The 27,959-nt window shown below is 41.9% G+C and overlaps 1 protein-coding gene across 1 annotated transcript; it reads left to right on the top strand.

Moving 5' to 3' along the window:
* The first annotated feature begins 1,080 nt into the window (after positions 1–1,080).
* MATCAP2 (microtubule associated tyrosine carboxypeptidase 2) lies at positions 1,081–27,959 on the top strand. Its single transcript, XM_065398402.1, has 7 exons — positions 1,081–1,111; positions 2,570–3,258; positions 12,971–13,114; positions 14,546–14,678; positions 15,788–16,093; positions 17,014–17,111; positions 27,798–27,959. Exons 1-7 carry the CDS (start codon positions 1,081–1,083, stop codon positions 27,957–27,959), a joined length of 1,563 nt encoding a protein of 520 aa, XP_065254474.1.

Raw genomic sequence — 27,959 nt, forward strand, 5'->3', positions numbered from 1 at the left:
AATTGAGCCACACCATTTGCAGCACATACACTCAAGTTCATCCTTTTCTCCTGTTTTTTTTTTTGGTTTTTTTTGTTTTTAATTTCAAATACTTCCTTGTGTTCTGAAAGGTATTCTGATACAGATTTTTGTTTTCTTCTCATTTTAGTGTGTCAAATATTTAAACCGTTATCTGTTAACAGCTTGAAATGTGTACGTGATGGGTGTGAGATTCATCAGTATGTTCAGATGTGCATGCACTTCAGAGCTTGCATGCGTGCCTGTTTGTTTATTGTATGTACCTTCCAGACTAATACATGTAGCCTTACTTCAACAGGTAGCTTTGCATATACATACAGACTAATGTATTATCATAATACATATATTTCATGCAATGTATTGTATTTTCCTGCTAAAACAAGTTATTTTTATATATATTTGAATGATACAAAAGTAGGGTGAAAAATCAGGGAAAAAAACCAAATAATACTTTTTGTAAAATGTGGGATTTTTTCAGTCAAAATCGGTTTAAACTGAAAACGAAGGGGCTTATTTATAGGCTAGATTGCTAGCAGGCCTAACATAGCTGCTCAGTGGAAAAGGGAGTACTAAGGCACCCCTCACTCCATTGTGTGGTAACATTAGGGCTGCTTGCATTGCAGCCCTGGCACTTGTGGCTTTCTCACACCAGGAGCAACCGGGCTGAGAGTAGCGGGTAGATGAGATCTGTGGTTCTGACCCTACTATTCAATGTCTCGCAGAGCAGACTAGATGCACGTGGTAGAATAAATCACACTCTTAAAGGACTTTACACATTATTTTCCTCTCCAGCACAACAGAGGAGTCCCTGAGGAACTGTGTCTAAGGTCTTGTCTACACTGCCAGTGACATGTAGGGTACATGTAGTTACATGCCACAGTGAAAAGCAGACAGCAGCCATATGGCAATGTGTAGCTAAAAGCGACAGTGAAAGGTTCTGGCAGGGGCCTTTCCCCTCTGCCTCTTGCCTGCCAGAGCGTCTGCCCACTGCTGAGTCTTTCGCTCTGGCAGCTCCCTATGGTGGGAAAACGCTCCAGCAGTGGGGAGTCAGCGGGACACTACATGGCTAAAGATAGCAGTGTAGACAGGAGAGGTACTGCTAGGACATGTAGAGAGCCAGGAAGGGGTATATAGCTCAAGGTTCTGGTGTGTCTTTATTTTACTTGCTTAAGCTGTGCCTCACTGCTATTTGTAGCCATGCTAGTGGGGCGTACAGTGTATGTACTCTACATGCTGCCCTATGTGTAGACATAGCCTAAGAGGAGAGTTTCTGAGGGCATGTCTTACTTTTGGTGAGGTGCACCTATACACTGCCCCTTACTGCTTGTATAATTCAAGGATCACAATATTTGTAAACAGCAATTACTTTTTGAAAGAATCTTTAAAGATAATCATAATTTGCTTCAAAATAAACACAAGTAGAAAAGCTGATTACATAACTGAACTATTTAAATGTGTATACACATGCACAGCACCTGAATTTAAACATGGTAGTTGCTGAGATGTGCACTGAGGCCTGGTCTACACTGGGGGGGGATCGATCTAAGATACGCAACTTCAGCTACGAGAATAGCGTAGCTGAAGTCGACGTATTTTAGACCGACTTAGAATTACTTACTTCGCATCCTCGCGGCGCGGGATCGACGGCCGTGGCTCCCTCGTCGACTTTGCTTCCGCCTCTTGCCGAGCTGGAGTTCAGCAGTCGACGGGAGAGCGATCGGGGATTGATTTATCGCGTCTACACTACACGCGATAAATCGATCCCCGATAGATCGATTGCTACCCGCCAATCCGGAGGGTAGTGTAGACGTAACCTGAGTTTGTACACCCATATTAGACAGATGGAGATGGAGATGGGCATAGTTGCTTGCATAGGTGCCGACTCTGTGGGTGCTCCGGGGTGGAGCACCACAGAGAAAAATTGGTGGATGCTCTGCACCCACCGGCAGCTCCCCGCTCTCTCCCCCCCCGCTCCAGCTCACCTCTGCCTCCACCCGCCTCTGCGTGCTGCGTGCCCGCTTTTTCCCCCTCCCTCCCAGCGCTTGCGCCGCGAAACAGCTGTTTCGCGCGGCAGGGAAGGAGAGGGAGGAGGGGAACGTGGCACGCTCAGGGAAGAGGCAGAGACGGGATGTGGATTTGGGGAAGGGGTTGGAATGGGGGGCAGGGCAGGGGTGGGGAAAGGATGGAGTCGGGGCAGGGCCAGGGGCGTGAGCCCCCACCAGCGCCGGGGAAAGTTGGCGCCGATGGTTGCTTGTGCAAATTAGGCCTGAAATTCCACATCTAGCTTGTTTAACAATACATGCATGCTCACACACACAAACATGCATACGCATGCACATACACACAGAGAGAGAAATGCCTGTTTCCTTTTATCTTAAAATCAAGATTGTCGTAAGGTAGTTGTAGTCATGTAAAGTTATTTAGTATTCAGATTCTGTGTTTCATACTTGTTATTCGGTTAGGTCCTAAGAATTGTATATTGTTTATTGTGTCATTACAGAACAGTCAGATTTGTTCTAGCTTTCTGTTTTCTTTTTTTTTTTAAATGCAGAAAAACTTCACTGGCCTGAGCAAGAGCTCTCTAAAAAGTCAGTCTTAAATCCAGAAGAACATAAGCTGACCATTCAGAATGAAAGCAGTCTTCAGCACCTGTCCTCTGGAATCCTTAAGGATATTTTCACAACAGGAACCAGTAGCTACAATGTCCTTCTGCAAAGCAAAGAGGAGAAAAAACACCACTCTCAAAAGCTGTCATCTGCCTACCACAAGAGGCACAGAAAGTCCACCAAGTCTTCTACTACCTCGCGAAGCAACGAGCACCGCAAGATCAAAGTCCCACTGCCTTTGCTCAGCAGTGGCTGGTATTGCATGAACAGGCAGCCATCCATCTTTATCGCTAGCCCAGTGTCTAGCAGTGCAAAGTTTACACACAGTATTTCTGTTGCCGGGAACAGCATAGGACTGCCACCTCGACCCAAAAGCAAGGCTAAGAGACATTATTTTTCTAGTCTAACAAAGCCAAAGCAGCCTCAATTGTCAAAAAGCCATGGTAAAGAGGTAGATGTCTCTGGCCGAAAACTCTGTATACTAACTGCCATCAAGCCTTCCAATGTGGAAAAAGAGAAGATTAAATTCTTCAAGTCCGATTTTATCTATAATCCTCAATTTGAATATGCAAATCCTGCATTGCCAAATGTGTTAGCTAAGCACAGCCAAGCATCCAACAAGTTTCTTAAACAGGTATAGTTATTGTTATGCATGCTCCTTGTTCACTCCTCTTTGTAGTACTTTTTTCCACTTATAAAGACAGCATTTGGTTTTGTTTGCTGAGGTGAGAACTGTGACGTTGTGCAGTCTATATGGTTTTATAAAAACATGATAATAAGTGAATATAATGTAACTGGGATAGTTTTAGAAAAATATGGTAATAAGTGAGTATAACGTAACTGGGATATGCTTCATGCAAAAGGTCTCTTGTAAGGTATCATTACAAAGCTTATAATCTACTGAGTATGATCATCCGATTTGTAGAAATGTACCACTCTTGTATCTAAAACTAGAAATATAAACTATAACTCTGAGGGCCTATTGTAATTATGTAAAGTGTGGGCCATTAATGATGGTTTGGAATCTTGATGACTCCCATTAACCAGGACCATTGTCTGCAGATGACTGTGTTTACCTGTTAGGCTTCCTGTATGTGTGTGTGCTGGCAAGTGGGAAATGAAGTCTTGCAGTGACATGTGATCATGTCACCTGAACTGGAATCCATCTTTAACCTGGTGCTTTTCCAGTGGGGGGGGGTGGAAACCCAGAGGGACAAAGGGTTCCCGCCTTATGCAAAAGTTATATAAAGGGGTGGAAGAGAACAGAGGAGGGAGAGAGGAGCCATCATGAAGAATCCCCTAGCTACCACCTGAGCTGGAACAAGAGCTGTACCGGGGAAAGAATTGTGCCCAGGCCTGGAAGGTGTCCAGTCTGAGAAAAACTTACTGAAGCATCTCTGAGGGTGAGATTATCTGTATTTAGTTTGATTAGACATAGATTTGCGCATTTTATTTTATTTTGCTTGGTGACTTACTTTGTTCTGTCTGTTACTACTTGGAACCACTTAAATCCTACTGTCTGTATTCAGGACTCCAGCACCCTGTCTTGCTGAGCTGGCAGGGAAAACAGGAGCAGGGGTAGTCTTTGCACATCGGGTGGCAGCTCCCAAGGGGGTTTCTGTGATCCAGCCCGTCACAAGAACATTCTTCATTATCTCATAACAGGCTACATTAAAATAGAGTATGAAAATATGGCATTTGACAGAATACAAATTATATGCCACATTAGAAGTACTTAATGCACATCCGTATTATAGCAGCCTTTTCACTTTGAACGTGTTTTGATTTTAAAAATCTTTTTCAGGACTAAAGCACCTGAAACATACTATCATAATCTATAACTGGGGTAGGCAACCTATGGCATGCGTGCCAAAGGCGGCATGCAAGCTGATTTTCAGTGGCACTCTCCCTGCCTGGGTCATGGCCACTGGTCCGGGGGGCTCTGCATTTTAATTTAATTTTAAATGTAGCTTCTTAAACATTTTAAAAACCTTGTTTACTTTATATACCACAATAGTTTAGTTATATATTATAGACTTATAGAAAGAGACTTTCTAAAAACATTAAAATGTATTACTGGCACGCAAAACCTTAAATTAGAGTGAATAAATGAAGACTCGGCACACCACTTCCGAAAGGTTGCCGACCCCTGATCTATAAGGATTTGCCCACAAAATGTTAATTACTAGATGTCTTTCTTTATTTCTTGTTTTCTTTGACTAGCCTGCTCTGTGGATCAAGATTTTACTATAACATTTTGTAGCTCTAACCCCATTTAAAGCATGAAAGGGGCCACATAGTAATTACTTTTTTTGTATATGTTTCAAGGGGGCGCTGGAGGGAGGGAAGTAGGGAGGGAGGGAAAGAGCCTAGAAAACCTGCCAGTCCTCTTGATGACACGAGGATTTAGGGGGCAATCATACATTCATTATTGCTTGCCTTAAGGTCACGATTATTGGATAAGCATGTGTTGATTTCATTTGGTTTAATTAGCTTTGGAAGGATTTTCACATTGCATCAAGCTCAGTCAGGCAGCAAATCAGTGCCCATGCCCTTGAATGTGACTGAAATTCTGTTCCAGGGACAGGTAAAGCTGCATAAATCAGTTTTCCTATGATACATGGCCGAATTTCAGTGTGGATTATTGTGGATTATTAGGATGATGTTGTTTGTCTGATCACTAATCTGCAGAGTTTTCCATTCGTTTTAGTAATGTGGCTTCCTACCTATGTATTCTCAGGCTCAAAATGTTTTTATTTTAACTTTAAACTATTTTAACTGTAAACAAAATAAGACACAGTCAGGGCTTATCTACCCAGTTTCAGAAGTGACCCTCTTTCCACTAGTGCTTTTTTAGTAAGATCCTTGACTAGCCTAGGAAATAAAGGGTGTTTGGAAAATGTGTTTAACAGAGAATCAAATATTGTAAGTGATGTCCTGGTTACAAGCTCTGTCATTGTGTAGTAGGTTCTGGTTTGTGAGCATGAGTAGGCAAATTATTTCACTTCAAAATGACAAAGAAGCTCAGTGCAAAAATTGAAAACAAAAAAACCAAGCACCCATGACTCTAACATCTGATTTAGGGAGAATTTTATGGCCACAGACGTGTTCAGAGATTCATTTTTATTGATTCACATAGCTGCCTTATGATATTTAAAGGTGTAGTTTGCAGATTTATATTAAAATATATATTAATGTAACCCACTAGCTTGGTTTTATTATTACCATTATGAAAAACAGAACTTATAACTTATCTGCTCTGTCCTAAAAAGTGGAAAAAAATCCTTTATTGAGGAGCATGTATTTGGTTTTTTCTTTCTCTTTCTGTCTTTAAAAAAAAAAAAAAAAAAAAAATGTCCTTTTGCTCGTTGGATAATTTTAGAAGCATTAAAAATAGATGATTGCAAATTCAGGTCCTCTTTTCCTTCTATAACTAATAAAATCGTTTTATTGTTAAACTAAATTTTGCAGAATGCACTTAAATTCAAAAAGAGCTAGTGATATTATGAAAAAACAAACAATTCAGCCTGGTATGTTGGAATTTTTTTTAAAATATGAGACCTTAAAAACATTTTATGTGAAGATTGCATATACAGAAACCTGTGAAATATCTGTTTAAAGGTTTGATTTCTTTCAGCCTATTTCAGTAGACCGAACCACTGTAATAATGAATAAATGCCTTTTCTGATAGTGAATGGTTCCTCAGCAATATGCTGTCTGGTTTTAGGGACTGACATGTCACTTTAAGTTTTTCTATTTTATAATTAAAAGCAGAGAACCACAATTTTTAATATCATAATACAACAGTAATGCAATATGTTTGTGTTCTGTCCAGTGAACCGTGCTATTTCTGATGGTTTCTCATTAGTCAGATACATAGCAAGGGAAAACGTCTCTTCCCTGATAGAGCTGCAAACGGCTTGATCAAATGAATTATTTTAAGTGATTGAAATGGTAAGGAATAACATCATCTCAAAGTCTGACTTGTTAAGAAATTGAATAAACAGATTCTGGACTTTAAATAAACAAAATATGAGCAGTCATAACTCAAATAATACCAATCCCAGCAGATGGCACTATTTCTTTTCATTTGCAGTAGAAAACCTCATCTTCATGCAGATTTGAATTTAGACTCTTACAGATTTTGTCCAGCTGAACCAACATATTATCTAAAATGACAATCAGTAACTTGTATATTCTTGCTAAGGTGTGGGCCAAGTTGTTGCCTCACTTCAGTGTGAACTGAAAAATGAATTTGGGAAGAGAAGGGGGAACACTCTATAGCCTTTTATAGTGACTGATACATTCTGAAGAGACAGTTCAACTCTTGGAACTAGTTAACCAACAGTACCCAGTATGTCAAGTAGTTTGTAGTCAAATACCGCTATGTACAGTACATAAAGCATTTCCCCTATAACAGGACATAGGCCCCAGTGTTTTTGCAACATTCTCAGGCTTTGATTGGTTACCATAATTATTCTGGAAGGGCTTTCTTTCTACAAGTGACTTGCCCAAGGTCACACAACAAGCAATAGAACCCAGGTCTCCTGACTCTGAGGCCAGTGCTCCATCCACTGGTTTACAGAGACTCCCATGCCTAGCATTAGTGATCGGAGTTTCCTGTCACTGAGAGCTTCATTTGTGTTCAGTGTTCTAAAGAAATTTCCTCACTGCTATATATAATGAAGTAGTATTAGAAAATATTGCATTCTGATTAGTTAAATGGCAGAGCATTCTTCTGGGATAGTACCGTATGTCAGAGCTGCTTTTATTTGCTAAACTGCATCACAGGTAATATCAACATTCCTCTATAAACAATGTCAAAATGCAGGATTATCTACTAAAGATTACCTGTAATTGCATTTACTAAACCTCTTCATTTTCCTTTATCTATGAGCTTTCATGTTGTGAACAAACTTACTCAGCACCAGGCAGTACATATATTTTCATCCACATCCTCAAATCTCTTCTCAATCCCTTTGTCCTTACTCTAATTTATTGTGCTCTTTTCATATATCATCCCTTCCCTAGCTTTAGAGATTAGTTCTTATTCTTATCATCTTTGCCACTCCTCTTGCCCAACTTTGCTCTCAAGATTCCTTCCAGCTCTCCCTCCTCCTTATTTATCTCTGTTTCTTAACAAGGCTTAGTCCCCACCAGTGAGAGCTGTTTTTCATTTAATTTTTTTAAAAAGTTGAACTGGGACTAGTGTGGGCTGCCCTTCGTGTTTGAAGCATCTCTCTGAAGCCCTGATGAGATACTTGGTTCTGACAGAAAAAGTATGTTGAAACCACTGCTGGGACACATCCCTCAGCAGCCCGTAGCATGAGGGTAGGCCTGCCTTTTACTCCCACTTCCACACCCCAACAACAGAGATGATTCTGATGCCACATGCTGCTTCCGACTCAGCATCTAGTAAAAATTAAATGAAAAAGAAAGTCCTCGAGTGGTGGCTAGGGTGGAAAAAGCGGAAAAAGAAAGGACTTGGGGAAAGTCTTGGGAGTAGGAAGCCACTTAAAGCATGTAAAATACAGATTTTTGTAAAGTTTTTATTTTTATTTAAGATAAGTTGAGTGATCAAAGTAGGGGACAGGAGTCAGGATTCCTGGATTTCATTCCTGACTCTGTTACTGACTTGCTGTGTGACTTTGAGCTAGTAACTTACCACCAAATTTTCCAAAGTGGCTACTAATTTGTCTGCCTCCATTCTTGGTGTGCTCATCTTGAGACTGATAGGGCTTGAAAGTGCAGGGCACCCACAACTACAAGTGAGGTCAGTGAGAGTTGTGAGAGTCAGGCCTGAGGTATCTTAAGTTGGGCTTCCAAAAACAGAGGCTCCCAAAACCAGCAGCTCCCAAAACCAGCAGCCACTTCTGCAAATTTTGGCCTTAACCTATCTGTGCGTCAGTTTCCCAGCTAGTAAATAGGGACAATTATTACCTCCCCGAGTCCCCCCAAGAGTGTAGAGAGGCCAATTTTAGCAATGTGTGTGAAGCACTTTGACTTGACTATTAAAGTAATGATTTTAACATTTTTTTTCTATTTACAGAATTGAAAATATGAAACTTTTTTCACAAGGATTTATTACAATTTTGATCAAATTATTTAAGAGCTTTTTAAAGGCAATGTCATAATAAATAATTGTACATGGTAACTTTAGACATATTACGGCTTCTTGCGGAGTTGCATTGCTCTGCCTTTGGCCTCATGACTAACAACCCACTCAAGGCGTGGCATGTTCCACACCTGGAACACTCCCTATTGTTCATTGTGTAAACATATTACTGTGGTTATTATATAGTTAATGTATTATTGTTGTGGTTAAATTATGAAGTTTAACATAGTTGTGACAGAAAGTTTTAGGGCCTTATCTAGCTCTCAGTTGAGAAGCTCTCATTGGCATTTATGAGAACTGGCTAGTACCCACGGGGACAGACTCTGCTACCCTTATGCTGAGTAGTACTATAACCTGCAAGGAGTTCATTCAGTATGAGTAAGGGTGGCAGAGTTGGGCCTTTACTAATCAATTAGTGCAGTAATTTCACCTACCAGAACTGCCTGTTAAATTTAATTTAAATTCTTATTTTCAACATCTTAATGCATTTTAGTAAAAGCTATCCACTATTCATTTATGAGAGGTGGAATTGAATAGATGTTGGGGGTAAGAAAGAGAGAAGAAAAGAGGGCTGGGAATCAGAATAAGAGACTATTGGTCAATTAAGTTTAACTGTGAATGCAGATCTCTGTTGCATGTTCAAAGGGATTTGAGCCTCAGAGACTATAAAGGTGCCCAATTCTTAGCATTTCAGGTGCTTACCTAACAGACTTCATTGAATTTCCTTGTTTAAAAAGCAGTGAAGAAAAGTCTATGCCAAAGGATAAAATATTAAAGGAGACATTCTGTTTAAATGAAAGAGTGAAATTAAATTTATTGTTCAGTGAAACCAGATATATATAGCAACTAATAGGTAACATGAATATCTTAAAAGATCTGGTAAGCTATAAGAGAAACTGAAGAACTGTTGTACTGAATTATTCAGGTTATTCAGTGAAAGTAAACTGTACACCTGTAACTAAGTAGGAAACTTATTTTACTTATAAGTGATGTATACAAGCATGAGAGCACACATCAAAATCTGCACAGTAACAGGAAAGCATCCATTTAAAATGAATATCAGAAGATGGCTAGAACAAGTTAATAATTCAGCCTTAAAAAAAAAACTTGGAAAAAGCACACAGGTTCTCTGACTAATAAACAAACTGGGCTATTAACTAAGAACTAAATGTTGCTTAGATTACGCCTGGGGGAATTCTGCACCCCTGCGCATGCGCAGAATCTATGTCCCCCACATATTTTTCTGCGGGGAAGCAAAGAAATGACTTTCTGATGGGGAAGCAAAGGGAAGCCACAAGAGCGGTCACGCGACCCTCCCCAGCAGTATGTTTTGGGTGCCCGGGGCAGACGGCAGAGAGAGAAATCACTGTGGGGCCGGGGACGGGACTGGGGAAGACACTTATAAAGCAGTTCAGTAAATAACTTGATATGGTAAATCAGGTGCAGATGTCTGTTAGGGAGGAAAGGTCATGCTAATTACTGTACACGTAATACACAGATATATCCTTTGCCCCTGAACCTGTGTATAAAAATAAAAAAGGGAGAATGGCTTCTTTAGAGCTAAGTTTAGTAACTTTGCTGCTGATCGACACAGTTAAATAGAGCCTTCAGATCTCACAGGAGGCCCTTTGGATACTGTAGTAAGTGAGAGGCAGCATTCTAAGCTTGATCATAGGAAAGTATCAGAAATGGAGTGGAATGTTTGTTCAGCATTCAGAGAATCTCTCTCTCTCTTTCAGCCAAGAGCTACAATACTTAAAGAATGTCTCATGCATAACATTATAGTGTGTTCCAATGATGATTGCTTGGCATTGCTCCGTTTTAGTTAAAACAAAACAAGACTATCTGTAGCTGTGTAAGTTTCTAAATTAATCATATTTTATGGACAGTAAGTCTACCCACCAAGTTCCCCAAATATCAGAATAACCTAGTCGCAAACTGTGTGCATAGTCACCTTATTATTGCAGTATACTGGGAGTCAGAGCATTTTAAAAAAAGTCTTGTGTTTCCCATTATTATAAGTGGTATTATATTTGCAGTATTAATGTGGTAAGGCTCAGTCCTGTTCTAATCTATTTTATATAATTCGTATAGTGACCTTATCATTGTAGCATCTGGGTACCTTCCAGTAGTACACTAAGGCTTAGCAATGTGACTAACATTGGTAAAGTATGGTTCCTTCTCACTTTGATCCTCTCCCCCAGGGAAGGTGCTGAGATCTTCTATTCACATTGAAGTTAGGAGGAAATTCAGCTCTTCTTCAGGGAGGTTCCAGCATCTTGAAGGAGCAGGCCTATAACCAGCAACACAGTTTGCAGATGCAGTTCTCATAATTAAAACATTAAAATCTCATTTTTGCAAGAAACTAAGGCTATGTCTACACTTCAAGATTGCAGCTCCAGTCAACACACCCGAGCTAGATTTAATCTAGCTAGCCCAGGTCCTGGAACAGTGAAGCTGTGGCAGCATGCCCTTCAGTTGGAACCATGGGTAATTACTTGTGGGGCTAGCCCACGTTGAAGTGTGCGCTGCTACGCTTCACTACTCTGGGACCTGAGCGAGTTATATTAAAGCTAGCTCGGGATATGTCTACACAAACTACAATCACACCCCGTGACTGCAGTCTAGTCCTACCCTCAGAGATACTTACTCAAGGCCCAATCCTGTAAAATGGTGCAGACCCTGAAATCCCATTCATATTAACTGTATTTGAGGGCACTAGGATCAGGCCCGAAATAAGGGAGCAACAAGAAATATTGGAGGAATACATTTGAAATGATGTGACATCATCTTAGATGGGTAGTTTTCTATAAACAGTCCTGTGCAGCATTGTCAACTCTCATCGTTTTATAACAAGTCTCATATTTTATATTTGTCTGAAAGCTCCAGCTCCGGGAGTCTTGTGAACATAAGAGAATATCAGCTTTTTTTTTTTTTTTTTAAAGGAGATTTTTAGCCCTGATGGTTGTAGAGAAAAGCTTGAAAATGTGACCCAAATGAACCCTAAAGGCTCAAAAATAGCAGGGAAATAAAAAGAACTCAACCCATTTTTTTTTAAATCTCATGATTGTTAAGTCAATTTCATGATTTTTTAACATTTGTGGTTGGCAAATACTGGCTGGCTGGAGTTCCTGGGAGCTCCTTGTAAAAATTCTCCCAACAAATTGAATTCTCCTCAGCCATCCTGTCTCTGAAGGAGTTCTCTTCCCTGCTTTGCTACTGCTAAATCATCCCTACTAAAGTTGACATATCCTGGATATCATAAAATTGATCTTCATAAGTATTTTATTGTCTTTGGAGTGCACTAAATGGCATATTTGAAAATAAATCGGGGTAGGCTATCCCCATCTCTCCTATAAGATCTTCAGCCACAATAACCTCAGTTCCCATCATACAGGGCTGAACACTGTGCTATCTATATTCAGTTCTGTTTTCAGCAACAAAGTATAAGCATTTCCAGATAAATACACTTAATATCAGTTTGTGTGTCAAGTGTTGTTTGCCACCTTTCTTGTGCTTACGAGGAAAATAGTTCCATAATTAAATGGGAAAACTGAACAGATTTCCCAGTCCTTCACCCCGTATCTCTCCAAACACATGCATCCATTGTACAGAGGGGTTAAAATATCAGTAATCATCAGGAATGCTCAGTCATGATTCAGCATTTCTAAATTAAAAAATATCAAAAAATAAACAGAGAGATTGTAATAATGCTTAACATTTCTACATTGAATGAGAGAAGTGATAACTCCTTAACCCTCAGATCATCCCTGTGAGGTAGGAAAGGACATATTTTCATCTCTGGTTTACAGATGGGGACATTGAGACAAAGAGGCCCAGATCCTCAAAGGTATTTAGGTGCCTAACTCCCATTGAGTATCTGGGTTTAAGTGACTTTTCCCAAAGTCATAGAGGAATTGGTTTCCATTTACTGAGCTAATACTAGGTGTGTGGAGCATGATGGTGTCCATAGGAGTCTAATATGAGTAAACCAGGTTCCTGCAACTTTTTCTTAATGTATCTGCATTCATAATGTGGCTCTGAGGATGACAGAAGTTGATTACTGAGGGTATTAGCTTATATGTAACTACAGGAGTTCAGTAATGTATCCCATAAGAGTTAAAGGGAAAAAAAACAACCATTTGTCCCATAGCTACAGAGGTAATACAATTGCTAGTCTGCAGCTGGAATCTTATTGCACTTATGTCTGCTATGCATTTTTCTTTTACAGTCTGTCAATATTATGGAACGGACATTGCAGAAATATGGAAGCTATGAAAAGTTTGAGCAGGCTACTGGAGGCAGCCTGCTACCAAAAAGTCGCATTTGGAATCATGTCAGGAAATACATGGTGAAAGAAGGCTGCCTTGGTGAGGTAGGATGCACACAGGATCAATGAAAAAGCTTCCCCTTTAATCACAAAATCAGAAATTAGAGATAGAAAAGACCTATAAGATTATCTAGTAGTGCGTCCCTTGTCAATATAGACTTGCTCCTTACATTATATTTTCTAATGGGTTTGTCCATTCTAGTTTTAAATGATCTAAACAATGTGGCTTCCAACTACTTCTCTTGGGAGATTATTCCACAGTGTAATAGATCTCATCAGGAAGTTTTCCTGCTACTTGAATTATGTGTTCCCATTCTTAATTTCATTCTGTTACTTGGAGGTGTACCTGAAATAACAACTCTCCTTCCTTATCCCTTCAGTTACTTGTAGAGTAGCACATCCCCATTTAGTCACTTATGTGTATGTCTGCCCCAACCTGCGCTGGGTTTTTCTAATGCTGTATCACAAACTCCTCTAATTTGCAGTCATCTTATATTGCAAAGCTTTTTTTTTTTTTTTTGCTGCTTCCTATATTTCTTGTTCCTGTTGTATACATTTATGCTGAATTAGGTTTAAACAGGAGAGCTATGCTGGATTTTGAATTTTACCGGGTAGACCTCATTGGTTTGTCTAGTCTTACCTGAATGTCAGGAATGAATATTACACACACACACACGGTGAAATTTACTCCTGTGGAAAGAGTCCACACAAGGACTGTGTACCACTTAATCCACTAGAATAGGATTTACGTATTAAGTGGCCCATTAAGCATCATAGTGCAGCAAGATAGTATGCTAAGCCTTCCCACTTCTGTAGGTGACCTTTAAAGATTTGAAATGAATTTTTTTAAATAAATCTTAGTTTCAATGTATTTTTAAGTGTGTGTGTATATATATATATATATATATATATATATATATATATATATATATATATATATATATAATAATTTTTAAAAAAACCTGAGTATATATATATATATATATATATATATATATATATATATATATACTCAGTCAATTTAAGTACCTATTTGTCAGGGTTTTTTTTTTAATTTACCTTCTCTTGCTACTAGTAATATGCAAGGTTCCAATAAATGACTTAAAAGAGAATTATTTTCTCTTTTCTCTTTTCTCAGTTTGTTAACTTAGTGCATTTGACCGCACTTTTTGTTCAGTCAGTTTCACTGTTTCCCCTCTAGGACGGTTAGGTTCCAGTTCTGCCATCTGGTTTGCATGTCTGAACCCTTATGTTCATGCGAAGTCCCACTGAAGTCAACGAGGCTTCACACAGGCACAGGGGAACAGAACCTTTCTAGAGACACAAAAACTCATTTGCGTCTTGTTGGGAAGAGCCTTGAGAGGCATGTGACTGAGTCCAGATAGAACACTGGGGGAGTGAGAGGGAGAATAGAAGCGGCAAAAAGCAGGAAAGGAAAAGAACTCTTTTAAGCCTCAAGCCTTTCTTTCTCCTTAGATTGTAGTTCATCTCACTGAGGACCTGCTTTCTCGTGCCTCAATGACAGTGTTGAATGGCCGCCCAACTCTGACTATCAATGTTTCCACTGCACGTGAGCACTGGCTAGAAGGGATGCTGAGGCACGAAATAGGTATGGACACATGTTTTGAATTCTTCATGCCAGAGAGACTATGTGCATTCTTATTTATTATTTGTTTTCAGTAACACTGACAACGTCCTAGGCGTTGTACAAACCCAAAAGAAGTTCTGGCCCCTGCTACTGTAGATATGGTAAAGCATAAGAAAGGACTATTTATAATTGTAGTATACAGTAGAACTAAAACACCCGACTAGTACCTTGAGAGATGTAGATGTGAGAAATGTTGCCAGTGAACCCCAAATCTGTGCAAGTCCCCCCTGGTTTTGAGTTATCTGGGGAGAGGATGAGCGAACAAACAACACAACATATGTGTAGTAGTCATATTGCTTAATGCACTGCTGGAAGGCACTCAGACACTACAGTGATGAGCATGGTATAAAAACCTCTATAACATAGAATACAGTAATTACAAACATTTAGCCCAGGATAGTAGAAAGTTTCTCAAACTTTTTCTAGGTTTTGGGTGACCCAGCCCCAATATACCAGACCAAACCCAGATGAAATCCAATGGCTTTGACCAAGTTACTCTTTTAGGTTTTATGCCTGTGAATGCCCTGCACCACCGTTATAACTACCCTCTGGTTACAGGGCAATAGCCTCCTCTACAGCTGCAGTAATGCTCTATGATCAGCCTCAAGGAGACAGAAATACTCGTGTATGTTGAATCTTCCCTCCTCTGTTCTCCCCACTTCCCATCCACAGCAAGGCTTTGTCTACACTAGAGAAATGTTGGTGGGTTGTGCACTTCTGAAAAATCTCCCTGCAGGGATTTAGGAGCACAAAGTTCCAGTGATGTTCAATGGGACGTGTGCTCCTAAATCCCATAGGTCCTTTTGAAAATCTCTGCTGGAATCACCCTTTGGACACCCTGCACTGTTGGCGCTTAGATGAGTGCTATTCCACTCGTTTAATTACCATTGATTACCTTCTCCACTGTCCTCAAGGCCAAAGTTACCTCCTTTCCCAGTCCCCCATTGTCCCAATAGGTGAGAATCCTGAAGTTGGGTCCTAAACTTGGTTAGCTCCTGTGATAGCTAATTGTACTATTATTTGAGACACTGGTTGTTACTGTTCTAAGCTCCCTGCTTCTTTCCTTTTAGGAACTCATTATTTTCGAGGTATTAACAACAACAGCCAGCCTTGGTGCAATTGGAATGGACGTAAAAAGCTCGGGTTAAAGCCAATCAACCCTACCGAGGAAGGCCTGGCGAGTATTCACAGTGTCCTGTTCCGAAAAGACCCCTTTCTATGGAGGGCTGCCCTTCTCTACTACACTGTCTATCAAGCTAGCCAAATGTCCTTCAGTCAACTCTTCCAGGATGTGGGGAGATTTGTCAAGGACCCCAACACTAGGTGGGATTACTGTGTACGAGCCAAGAGGGGGTGGACTGATACTTCCCAGCCAGGTTGGTTTCCTATGTAGTTTGAGCACATTCCATCTTCATTCTCCAAAAGCTTTGTTCAAAATAAGGGGCCTGTGCAGCTCTGTTGGCAGGTGATAGGATTTGTGCAAAGGGTTGTGGAAAAATTAAACTCTTTGTTTTCTAAAATGGATATTATGAAGTGGCAAGGATCCTTCATTTAAAACAATGATTGAGATGAAAAACAGTATTTTTTTTCAGGACTTTCAAAGTGATTTGGTAAAGGAATTTTTAAGGGATGTTAAAGGAGACACTGTCAAGACCTTTAGGTTCACAGTTTGCCCTATCTTGTTTTTTATGCCATGGGCAGGGCTTGTTATGATAGTGCTGCAAATTTCTGTGACCGGGGGTTTTAAAGCTGCTCAGCTCCCTGCCTTACACTGTCAGATTCCCAGCAAGCTAGTCTGCCTAACGGCCAGTACCTTTGCTTAGGCCTGGTCCACACTAACCCCCCACTTCGGACTAAGGTACGCAAATTCAGCTATGTTAATAACGTAGCTGAATTCGAAGTACCTTAGTCCGAACTTACCGCGGGTCCAGACGCGGCAGGCAGGCTCCCCCGTCGATGCTGCGTAGTCCTCTCGCTGAGCTGGAGTACCGGCGTCGACAGCGAGCACTTCCGGGATCAATCCGGGATCGATTTATCGCGTCTAGACAAGACGCGATAAATCGATCCCAGAAGATCGATCGCTTACATCCGGACCAGGAAGTAAATATAGACGTACCCTTAGTGTCTTTCACGTAGGCTTAATCCTCTAGCCAATGGGTGTCAGGTAAATTTTGCAAGTCCTCGGACAAAAATATCTAAATGGCAGGAAATAAAATAATTTTGTGTACAATTACTTTTGGCAAATGCATTGCTTTGAAAAAGCCTGAAAACAATACCATGACTCTGATTCCTTTAGGCTGCTTCAGTAAGGATCAGGTATACTTGGATGGCATCCTCCAAATCCTAAGATACAGGGAGTCTATCGATTTCCACTTGCTGATGGCTCTTGGAAAGGTGAGTGGAATCAATCTCCAAACAGAAGCAATAGTAGCAATTTAATAAGCGCTTTCCTAAATAGTCATTAAGTTGCATGAACATTACGGGATCACTTTCTGTAGGTGTTGTCTTAAAATGTGCTGGTGCCCTTTGCATCACCTTGATCTTGAATCTTCACTGTCTGTAAAATCAGACATCACTGTACATTATAGTATAGAGACACCACCAACTTGAAATATAGTCAATTTCAAAGAGTAAGTTAGAAGTACTTTCAGGATCTACACCTTCCTGTCAGGTTCCTACCACCTTATACCTGCCTGTTTGTGGTTTTACAGTCACATTTCTCTGTTTTTTAAAAATCTTTTTCTCCTCCCTGTTTGCATGGGCCTTTTGCACCTCAACAACTGGAGCAATGGGCAGACTTTACACAAAGTCCTGCCAATCTACAAAGTACACAAATGAAATAAAAAAGAAATAATGTCTCTCTCTCTCTCGAAATCATTTTTATCTTAGGTGTTTGTAACAATGGCAGGTAATGTATTTGCAGACAGAAGTGTGATTTTATGTCAGTGGGTTTCCTGTAGCCCAGTTGCAGCGTTAACTGCACAGACAGGGAAGTAGCCACCAATGTGGGATTTGACTTTAGATGAGAGTAGGAAGTGTGATCTGGTATTTGAAGAAGGACACAGGGTCAGGAATCCTGGGCTCTGCTCCCAACTTCGCAAGTCACTTAACATCTTTGGGTATGTCTACACTCCAGCTGGAAGCAAGTCTCCCATCCTGGCTAGACAGACTTGTACTAGCAGGGTTCAAGCTACCATGCTAAAAATGTTTCAGCACCAATGGAAACTTGGGCTCTTAAGCCCACCCAACTGCCTGGGTCTGAGCTGTGGGGGACAGCCTGAGTCTCTGCTGGTGCCACAACATCCACACAGCTATTTTTAGTTCATTAGCTCACGTAAAGCTAGCGTAGGTCAGTCTACCTGGGCTAGAAGGCTCACTTCCAGCTGCAGTGTAGACATAACCCCTGTGTCTCAGTATGCTCATCTATGACTGGATGCTATTATTACTGGTACACCTCTACCCCAATATAACGCGACCCGATATAACACGAATTCGGATATAACGCGGTAAAGCAGTGCTCCGGGGGGGGGGGGGAGCGGGTCTGCGCACTCCGGTGGATCAAAGCAAGTTCGATATAACGCGGTTTCACCTATAATGCAGTAAGATTTTTTGGCTCCTGAGGACAGCGTTATATCGATGTAGAGGTGTATTATAATAGCATCTAGAGCCCCAGCCACATTCAGGACCCACCTGGCCGCCTGGTCAGAGCTCAGGTTGCTAGCCCAAGTGTCTGGCCATGCAGCAACGTCCACACTGCTATGTTTAGCATGCTAGCATGAATCTGTCTACCAATGCGTTGGCCCTTTGGGTGTCAGCTGAGGGGGAATTACATGAAAAAAATGTAGAAATTGTCTCAATGTACAAGTTTTGCCGAAACCACTAAAATAGACTTTCCCAAAAAATCTACTGAGTTCCACTTTAAGCAGAGTCCTCTGCAAATAAGGTTCTCTTCTCTTAGCTGCCGCTAGCCATGTGATCCATTGTCTGGACCCCGCAGTAGTGGGGCACACTGGTAATATTTCCATGTAATGGTTTCACCACGGCTTCAGTAATAACCGTTGGCAGGCTTCTTGCTGTGCACTTGAAAACTTAATTTGATGTTACCTCATTCTCTACATAGCTCCAGGAAGGCTAGAACGAGTTCCTCATATTTGAAGAGGCTGGAAATGTCAGGGGCTGACGTCTAGGAGAGCCAGTGAAAGACCTTGGTCTATCCAAGGCCTTTGCTCCATTTTAGAAGCCTGGTCAGGAACATGTGACTCAGGACATAAATTGCTTCCTGCCCTCTAGAGAAAATTATAGGGAAGTACTTTATTTATATGGAGAGAAAGCAGATGTGGTTAATAATATACAACAAATAAGGAAACTATAACAGAGAAGTCATTGACATACAGATGTTACCAAGTAGTTTGGCTTTCTTGTTTGCAAACCATTTCAGAAATACACAATGGGCCTAATCCAATGCAGTTACATTTGGTCCATATAATATTAAGCTATATAAATAGTGTATCACATTGAGTGGACATGTGACAAATGGACTTTATTTATAGGTGACAGTGGTAGCGATATCTATAGTTAAGGTTGTCTAACATTTTCCATGATAAGAATCTATTTTCAGTTGTTTCTAACTGCTGAACCTTACCATTTGGGCTAAAATTGTCCACAGTGAGTGTCTGCCTTAGGCTGACTTTTTTGGGAAAGTTTCTATCAAAACAGGTCAGCTGTTAGGTTAAGGGAAAATAAGTTGTTTTGCCCATATTAAAAAATTCTTGCAGCTGCCGTGCTTCCATGCTTTGGAGCAGAGATGTGAAATTTGACAGGAAGTCACTCTGGTATCAAGGATGTGCTTTTTGATGTCCTTGTGATTTCCCTGTTAAGTTATAAGCCTCTGGGGGGGGAAAAAAAAATCACAGTTCACACATACTCAATAGATGTATTTTAGAGGCTGGCAGCATTATTTTCTGACTGTTTCTTCTGTGCTGGACTTCTTCAATCCCCAGAGTTCCTGTCTGCCAGTCGAACTGAGTATGCGCCATCCCTGCAGAGTATTGCCAACCCTCAGCGTTAAAAAAAAAAAAAAAAAAAAAAAAAATCACAAGTCAAGCCCCTCAAAAATCATGACTTGGCTTAAAAATTATGAGATTGTTAAAATAATATATTTTGTTCCTTTTGTCTTCTGGTATTGGATCATTTAGGGTTCATAGTTTCATGGTTTTCTTTGGAAACATGAGGACTAGAAACTTACTTTTTTATTTTAATGAAATCTGAGATTTTTCAGGTAATAAGCTGACTCCAGTAGCTGGGTCTTTAAAATAATCAAATTGTGGGTATTGGCAAGTCTGCAGCTGAGCATGCTCTGTCATAGCTCTGCTGGGTCTGAGCAGGACTTTTTTCTGCAACCACTTCATCTGGTTGCCAGGGGCCACTGTGGCATCAGGCACTGGAACTGAGAGCAGGGGGACTATTTTCCCTTTGCACTCTCAGTGTTCCGCTTACTGGCACCCAGGCAACAAAGAAGAGTTGGAGGATGTAGACTAACTAGAATGGAAAGGAGTGAGGGAAGACTGGGAAGATAAGCAGAGGGGGGTAGGAATGGGGCATTGGGGTGGACAGGGGCAGCAAGGTCTATAACCATTTGAACACACTCCCCTTCAGAATCTAGACCTGAACCCAGGAGTCCTGAGTTCAGCATTCCTGTGCTGTCAGCAAATAGGTGTGAAACCCACTAGCAAACTGTGGTCCAGACCATCAAAGATATTTAGGCTCCCACATTTCATTGATTCCAGTGGAAGTTAGGAGCCTAAATAATTTTGAGAATCTGGGCCTGTGTGTCTAGTGGCTGGTCCACATAGAGGATAATAGCCGACTACTGCTACCACATACTCCATTAAAGTGGTGAAAATCTGGGCTGTGGATCCAAAGGTCCCATGCCAATGACCCATGTGATTCTATATGATCTAAATTCTGATTTTGCAGTTTGGTTTTATTCAAACGTTAGGAAATTACATAGAATAAAAAACTACTTTAAAAGAACAATAAGGTTTCAAAATCAAGTGCTCAAAAAAGTTAGGAGCTGCCAGAATTAAGGTTTCCTGTGCAATCTTAATTCTGCCCCCTTGCGTGCATCCATTCGGATACAATTATGTAATCACATACTATATTTCTCACAGGACCCAGCCTCATTCAGTGCACAGGATGGGTTAGGCTCAGGGAATGAAGGGAGTTGGTGTATGTGTGAAGCTGTAGTGTGCCTGGAGGACCCCTCCCTCATTTGCTGCAGAAGTTGGAAGGTGTGTAATGAAAGAGGCAGGGGGTTGCAGGAAAAGAAAGGAGAGTCTTGTGGTTAAGGCAGCTGAATGCTACCCTGGAGAATTGGATTCTATCCCTGTCTCTGCCATAGAACTCCTATGTGATGCTAGGCAAGTCTTTTAAACCAACCTTTTTACACACGGTCACTAACTGTGTGTTCCTCATTTTCTGGGTGCCCAACTAGAGATCCTGAGGTCTGATTTGGAGAAGAACTGAGCACTTCCAACTGCAAATGAAGTCAGTGGAAGCTGTGCTTTGAACATATAAACTGCTATAAAAATGCTAAGTACTCTGAAAAAAAAAAATCAAGCACAAGATTCCTCAAATTGGGCACCAAAAATTAGTCAACATGTTTGACAATTTTGGCATTAATCTCTGTGCCTTTTCTCCATCTGCAAAATGGCAATAATACCACCTTATGTCACAGGGATATTATGAAGATAAATTCATGATTGTTTGTGAAACACTAGATATGACATTGATTAAATGTAATAGAAAAGCCCTTGAGGAAATTAATAATTTTGTGTTGGTGCAGGATTTAAATGGTATGCAATAAATATAGCCTGCGGCTACTAGACATTGAATGAGGAGGAGGATTAAAAGAAATATTGAATAAATAAGCACTGTCCATCCTGTGCACTGAATGAGGCAGGTGTCCTGTGGAAAACATAGCATGGGATCATGCAACTAGACTGTATCATAATGTATGTACACAAGAGGACCAAAGTACAGTTACACAGACACCCTTCATTCTGGCATTTGCAACTTTAGTGTTCTTTTAATGTGGGTTTTTAATGTAATTTTAATACATTTTGTTATATATCTTTTACAAGAAAACTAAGACTGAGGCTATTCTTAGAAAGTCAAATTCTGCCATCAGACATGAACAGAAGGCTCCCACTGGAATTTGACGTATGGTAAAGAAGTGTTATGATGAGACCAACTTAAACAAAGAAGAGGAGGATTTGGATGTTCCAAAAAGAATATTAAGCTTTGCTGAAAGAGCTTGAAAAAATAAAGGATCCAATCATAATGAAGATTTCCATCCACTTGGGAAATTCTCTCTGCAAATTAGAAAATGTTCTCATGGCTTATTGCAGCAAATGTACTGATTATTCTGGGCAGATGACAGATCACAAGATGTGCATTTTCCTCTGGCATTTTTCTACCATGAATACAAGTTCTATGTGGGTCCAAAATGGAATAACTACTTTTTATATTTTATTGATAAATTAATAGGTCTGTAAAATCAATCCCTGATTTATCATGGGAATGTGTTTAGTATAGTGCTCATTAAGGAGTTTCTATGTCTTCTTCCCTTACCCCAGTGCTAAAAGCCTTGTCAATCCCAGGAAAAGTCCTGTCTTTTGCTACTTCTCGTTTTACTTGGTATTTTGAAGACAGCAGTGTGTAGGAATGCAAAGAGTAAGACTAATGTGCTGGTGCAAGCTGCTTGGCCTGCCCAGAGGGGAGAAACAGATGAAAGAGGCTGAAGCCTGGAGAGAAATAATATTGAGAAGTAGCCATTTTAGAGATTTGCAGTGGTTTAGCTAGGAATTAAATCTTGGAATCCTTACAGCCCAGAATGTGATAATCATGTACAAATAAAGCTAGACAATAGAAACAGAGCTCATAGCTTGCACATAATTCCTAAATGCATCAAATCAGATAATTTTTAAAGTCAGAATGTAAAATGTGACTAATACACATTTTTGGAAAGCAATCTGACGAGCGTGACAGAAAAATCAGCTTAAAAAAATCAACTCAAAAACAAAAAATCGCTTTTTTTACCCAGTACAATAGGTTTGCTTGCACACAGTGGTGGAAGTAGCCTATTAAGAGAGAGCTATGTGGTGAGTCATATATTTCCCTCCTAAAATGTTGCCAAATACCATATTTAGTGATGGCAGTGGCTGGGGGAAATGCAGCTTGATTGGGGCATAATTTGATCACAGCTATTGAGCACCTGGGTAGATGCAGGTCAGATAGGAATCTGACCTTTTGTAAGAAACAAAAATTCATTGTCCTGTGGAGGGAGGAGGTTGAAATTTGAAGGCAAGGTGCTGAAAGGGCAGTTTCATAGAGCGGTCCTGCCTTGAGCACTCTTCAGCGGGAGGCCACTGCATGACAGGTGTGCCTGCTTCAGTCTCCCTCCTTCGGAGTCCCCAGTAACTCCACACAAGCTTTCTTGACTCACTGATACCCTCCTGGGGGGCAGGATATTGCCAAAACATCGTTTCAAATCCATAACATGGTCCATTTCTCACAGCCAGTGTGTGTAGTCTGTAAAATCCCACATCCTTGGGTCCACTGACATAGCACATACCACGCTCCAGCATCTTCACCACACCCAGGCTCTTCCTGGATCCTCTCCAGCCCTTTTACTAGGACAGCCATCCCAGCTGAAGTGCAACCCTGCTCTTCCCAGGTGGGATCCCCCACAGCCTCTTTCCTAGGAGTTCATCCTCACATAGGGAACATCCCTAATACCCACTTGGCCCTCAGCCCTCTGGTTTGGGAAGACCAGCCAGCAAATCCTTCTTTCTCCCCTGTCTTTAGCCTTCCCCCAGGAGCAACCTAAAGCTTCCTTCAGGGACCTCTCAATCTCCTGGTCTCTGGCAGCTCTCACCTACTGATTTCCTGTCTCTCTCAGGGTTCGTCTACACGGCACTAAAATAACTGCAGCTTGGCCGTGGCTGGGCTGGCTCAGCTGACTTGGGCTTGCTGGGCTCAGGCTGTGGGACTAAAAATTGCAGTGTAGATGTTCAGGCTTGGGCTGGATCCCAGGCTCTGAAACCCCACAAAGGGGATGGATCTCAGAACCCAGGCTCCTGTCTGAGCCTGAATGTCTACACTGCAGTTTTAGCCCCACAGCCCAAGCTCTGTGAGCCTGAGCCAGTTGACCCAGGTTGTGAGACTTGGTGCTGCAGGTTTTTTATTGCGGCATAGCTGTACCCTCAGGCTGGCGGGCACCTCTCACCTACTTCTTTCCTGACTGGACCCTCTCAGGCCCAAGGCCTTCACTTAACTCATGTGGGAGGTAGCTGATGAACCACATGTGCACTAGACACCACTTCCTCTTAAAAGGGGCCAGACAACTTGTGACATCTTGTAGGCATCTAACCTCAGCCATCCTACCTTGTACACAGCAACGCTCAGGGCCGTGTCCCCAGCGTGAGGGGAAAGATTCCATTCTCTGCCACTTTCCACATAGCTTCCCGGCACACAGCCAATTAACTTGAGCTAGGGTTTGGCTTTTAGATGTTTCTATATTTACACTAGTCAGGCTGTAATGTAGCTCTTCCCTTTTTGTGGTCCTCTTAAACAGTAAGTCTCCCATTTGACCTGGATTAGCCTGTGCTTGTTCTCTTTTTATCATGATTTATTTTTCCACTGTAGCTCAAAAGACATATCTGTGCACAAACAGGTGCCTTTCCCAACCTGCTCTACAAACAGTCTGCACACTATATGAAGTCCAATCTCACCCCTTTCCCGGAGTGTGGAGTTGTTAAGTAACGACAACAAGATAACGTAAGAGCAGCTCCCCAGACTTGGCTGCTCCTAGTCTTCCTCCAGACTGCTCAGTCTAAACCCTCTTTCCACCCCACCCCCTTACGTATAGATGGATTAACAAGCCACCTGCCTCAGGGAGTTAGCAGAACTTTCTTTAACTCTTTTCCCAATCTGCTATATCACTGCCAGCCTGTTCCACTGTGATTAAAGCTGTATCCTAGAGAAGCTACATTTCTTTCCATCCCTGCAATAGCATAGGGGAGAATTGTGGGGGTGGGAGAAATCTATGCAATATTACAAAGCTCTCTGGCCACCCTGCCACATTTTGTAAAAACAAATGATACGTACTTTATTTGTTCCTTATTTAAAAATGAATCAAAGAAGCTCTAGCTGAAATCCCTTGCAGAAACATTTTCATTTCTAAGGTTGCTTTAATTTTACAAAGACAGGTTTTTTTTTAAACTTAGTGACTGCACATGCTCGATGAGTAGGGCCCTACCAAATTCATAGCCATGAAAAATATGTCACAGACCGTGAATCTGGTCTTCCCCTGTGAAATCTGGTCTTTTGTGTACTTTTAACCTATACTATACAGATTTCATGGGGGAGACCAGCATTTCTCAAATTGAGGGTCCTGACCCAAAAGGGAGTTGCAAAGGGGTTGCAAGATTATTTTAGGGGGGGGGGTGTCACGGTATTGCCACCCTTACTTCTCCGCTGCCTTCAGAGCTGGGTGGCTGGAGAGCGGCAGCTGTTAGCCGGAGCCCAGCTCTGAAGGCAGTGGCCCGCCAGCAGCAACACAGAAGTAACGGTGGTAATACCATACCATGCCACCCTTACTTCTGCGCTGCTGCCTTCAGAGCTGGGCGGCCGGAGAGTGGCAGCTGCTGACTGAGGGCTCAGCTCTGCACGCAGCAGCAGAGAAGCAAGGGTGGCAATACCATACCATGCCATCCTTACTTCTGCACTGCTGCTGGCAGTGGCTCTGCCTTCAGAGCTGGGCTCCCGGCCAGCAGCCACCGCTCTCCAGCTGCCCAGCTCTGAAGGCAGCACCACTGCCAGCAGCAGCGCAAAAGCAAGGGTAGCAGTACTGCAATTCCCCCCCCCCCCCACTACAACCTTGCAACCACCCCACAATTCCTTTTTGGGTCAGGACCCCTACAATTACAACACCGTGACATTTCAGATTTAAATAGCTGAAATCATGAAATTTACAATTTTTAAAATCCTATGACCGTGAAATTGTCCAAAATGGACCGTGAATTTGGTAGAGCCCTATCGATTAGCAAAGAGAAGCAGGTAGTTGTGTAGGGTGAGATCTTGCAAAAGTGCTCATGAGAGCATTCCCCATTCCCATGCAGGAGCAGAGCAGGATTACAGCCTTGTACTTGAGACTTCTAGGGAAGAGGATCTGGCACAAAAGCCTCAGAGAAATGTGGCGTGCCAGTTAGTAGAAACATCCATGCCTCAGGCCTGCCTGTTGCACAACAATGCAGGGGCAATCATGCTGGACATTGCCCCAATGCTCTTGTAGCTAACACCCGAGCCAGCACCCCTCCACTCTTCCTCCCTGCACGATTCAATCACAGTGCTGCCAACGCTCACAATTTTATCATGAGTCTTGGGATACTTGGGATTTTTCTTAAAGCCCCAGCTCCTGGAGTGGGATGTGAGAATCTCAGCTGTCATTAAAAAAGTAACTATATAGTCTGTATGGTAGCGGAGAAATGCTTGAAAATGATCCACCTGCACTCTGAAGGCTCAGAAAATAAACCCATAATTTATTATTTTTGTAACAATCTCACAATTGTTGAGACCTTACTCATTGGTTTGGAATGCTTAGATTGCCAATACTGCAATCATCATTTGTAACAAGTTACTTACTAATTGGGTTGCCACCTATGCAAGTTTTCCCAGTATCATTCCTTTTTGGAGATACTGATTTCCTAGGACAGCTAAGTACACCCTGCCAGCTGTCCAGTTTTATGGGCCCCAAATCATCCTGTATGTCCCAGATTTTTGTACCTCAGAGGTGGCAACCCTTGTACTAGAATGACACGTTTTAATTTTGCTCCGCACAAACACAAATTAATTATTGGGGGTGAAACTAAAGCTTTGGAAGCTTGGGTCATGTTAGCACTCACAGTTTGGCTGCTTCCCCAAAACTTCTATGAACCATACGAGGACTCCTCCCATCCCTGCAGTCTCCATACATCCACAGAGCCTTTTCATTTCCCTTTCTAGTTTCCCAAACCTTGGCCACAACAGCCCCCCCTTCCCTCCTCACATCTCCTGTCGGGCCTGCCGCTCCCCTTGCATGTGAATATGTCTAAGACCAGATTTTCCATTCCTTCCCCCTCACCTAAGAGGCCTGCAACAGCCCTCATCCTTCGTGTCCGCAGGCTCATTCGGTCTTTCACATCTTGCTCACATGGTGGCTTCTGTGTCAGAGTGCCCCTGCCCCAATTGCACTGTGCATCTCTGTCAGGAAAGCTCCAGAGCACATAAGGTGTGCAAGGAGAAATCAGCCCCAGTGTAAGAAACTGGATGTCTGCTGGCACGTACAACAGGAACGTCAAAAAAGAAGAAGAAAGGCCTAAGTAGACTGTGTAAGCGTCTACACTACCATGTTCCTCCTGCTGATTTAACTCGCCCGCTACACAGACCTAACAACTCCATCTCTGCTAGAGGCATAGCACTTAGGTCGATCTAGTTAAGTTGACGCAGTGTCCGTGTAGAAACTGCATTACTTACGTGGTCTGCTGCTGCCTTTGACAGCTGTCAGCCCTGGGGCGGTGGGGCTCCGGCTGTCAGTGCCCCCAAATGCCCCACTTAAGTTGGTGCAAGCGTTCCTGATGAGGACACGCACCCCCGACAGAAGAAGCATAATGTGGACACCAGTGGTCGATTTAATTACTGTAGTGGCTGTACATTGACCTAACTTAAGTCGACTTAATTTTGTAGTGTAGACATGCCCTGAGAGTCTGTTCATTGACTTCAGTGGAAGCAGAACCAGGCCTCCTTTGACAGGATGTAGTAATTCCCCGGGATCATGTTCTAATGCACACCTTACTGGACCATGCATAAAACCAGACTTTACTATCACCTCGAGAGAAGGATTCTGACAAGATGCTTTAAAACACCTGTGCCCTGGAATCCTTTTGTCACCTATGAGAGGGGAATGAAATTGTGTGTTTTAGACATGTCAATTTGCAAAATGGGTACAGCTTTGACTTAACCCCCTGTCCTCTCCTCTAGGTCTCTTACGAGGATGTGGATCGCTTGAAGGAATTTGCGGTGATCGAGAACATGAGAGTACCACACTTCTTGCAGGACCATGTCAGATACATGGAACACTTGGAAAAGATCATGGAGGTGAATGAGCTGACTGACCAAGAGCTCCAGGATCTCATAGTGTAA

The sequence above is a fragment of the Emys orbicularis genome, chromosome 2, assembly GCF_028017835.1.
Source record: "Emys orbicularis isolate rEmyOrb1 chromosome 2, rEmyOrb1.hap1, whole genome shotgun sequence".
Taxonomy (NCBI): Eukaryota; Metazoa; Chordata; order Testudines; family Emydidae; genus Emys; species Emys orbicularis.

What these genes read in the sequence shown, in the direction of transcription:
- MATCAP2 (XM_065398402.1), top strand. Translation starts at nt 1,081, where the DNA reads ATGGCTAAAGATAGCAGTGTAGACAGGAGAG. An exon ending in AAGAAGGCTGCCTTGGTGAG is followed by an intron (nt 13,115 to 14,545) that starts GTAGGATGCACA and finishes CTTTCTCCTTAG; the next exon opens with ATTGTAGTTCATCTCACTGA. An exon ending in GACTGATACTTCCCAGCCAG is followed by an intron (nt 16,094 to 17,013) that starts GTTGGTTTCCTA and finishes TGATTCCTTTAG; the next exon opens with GCTGCTTCAGTAAGGATCAG.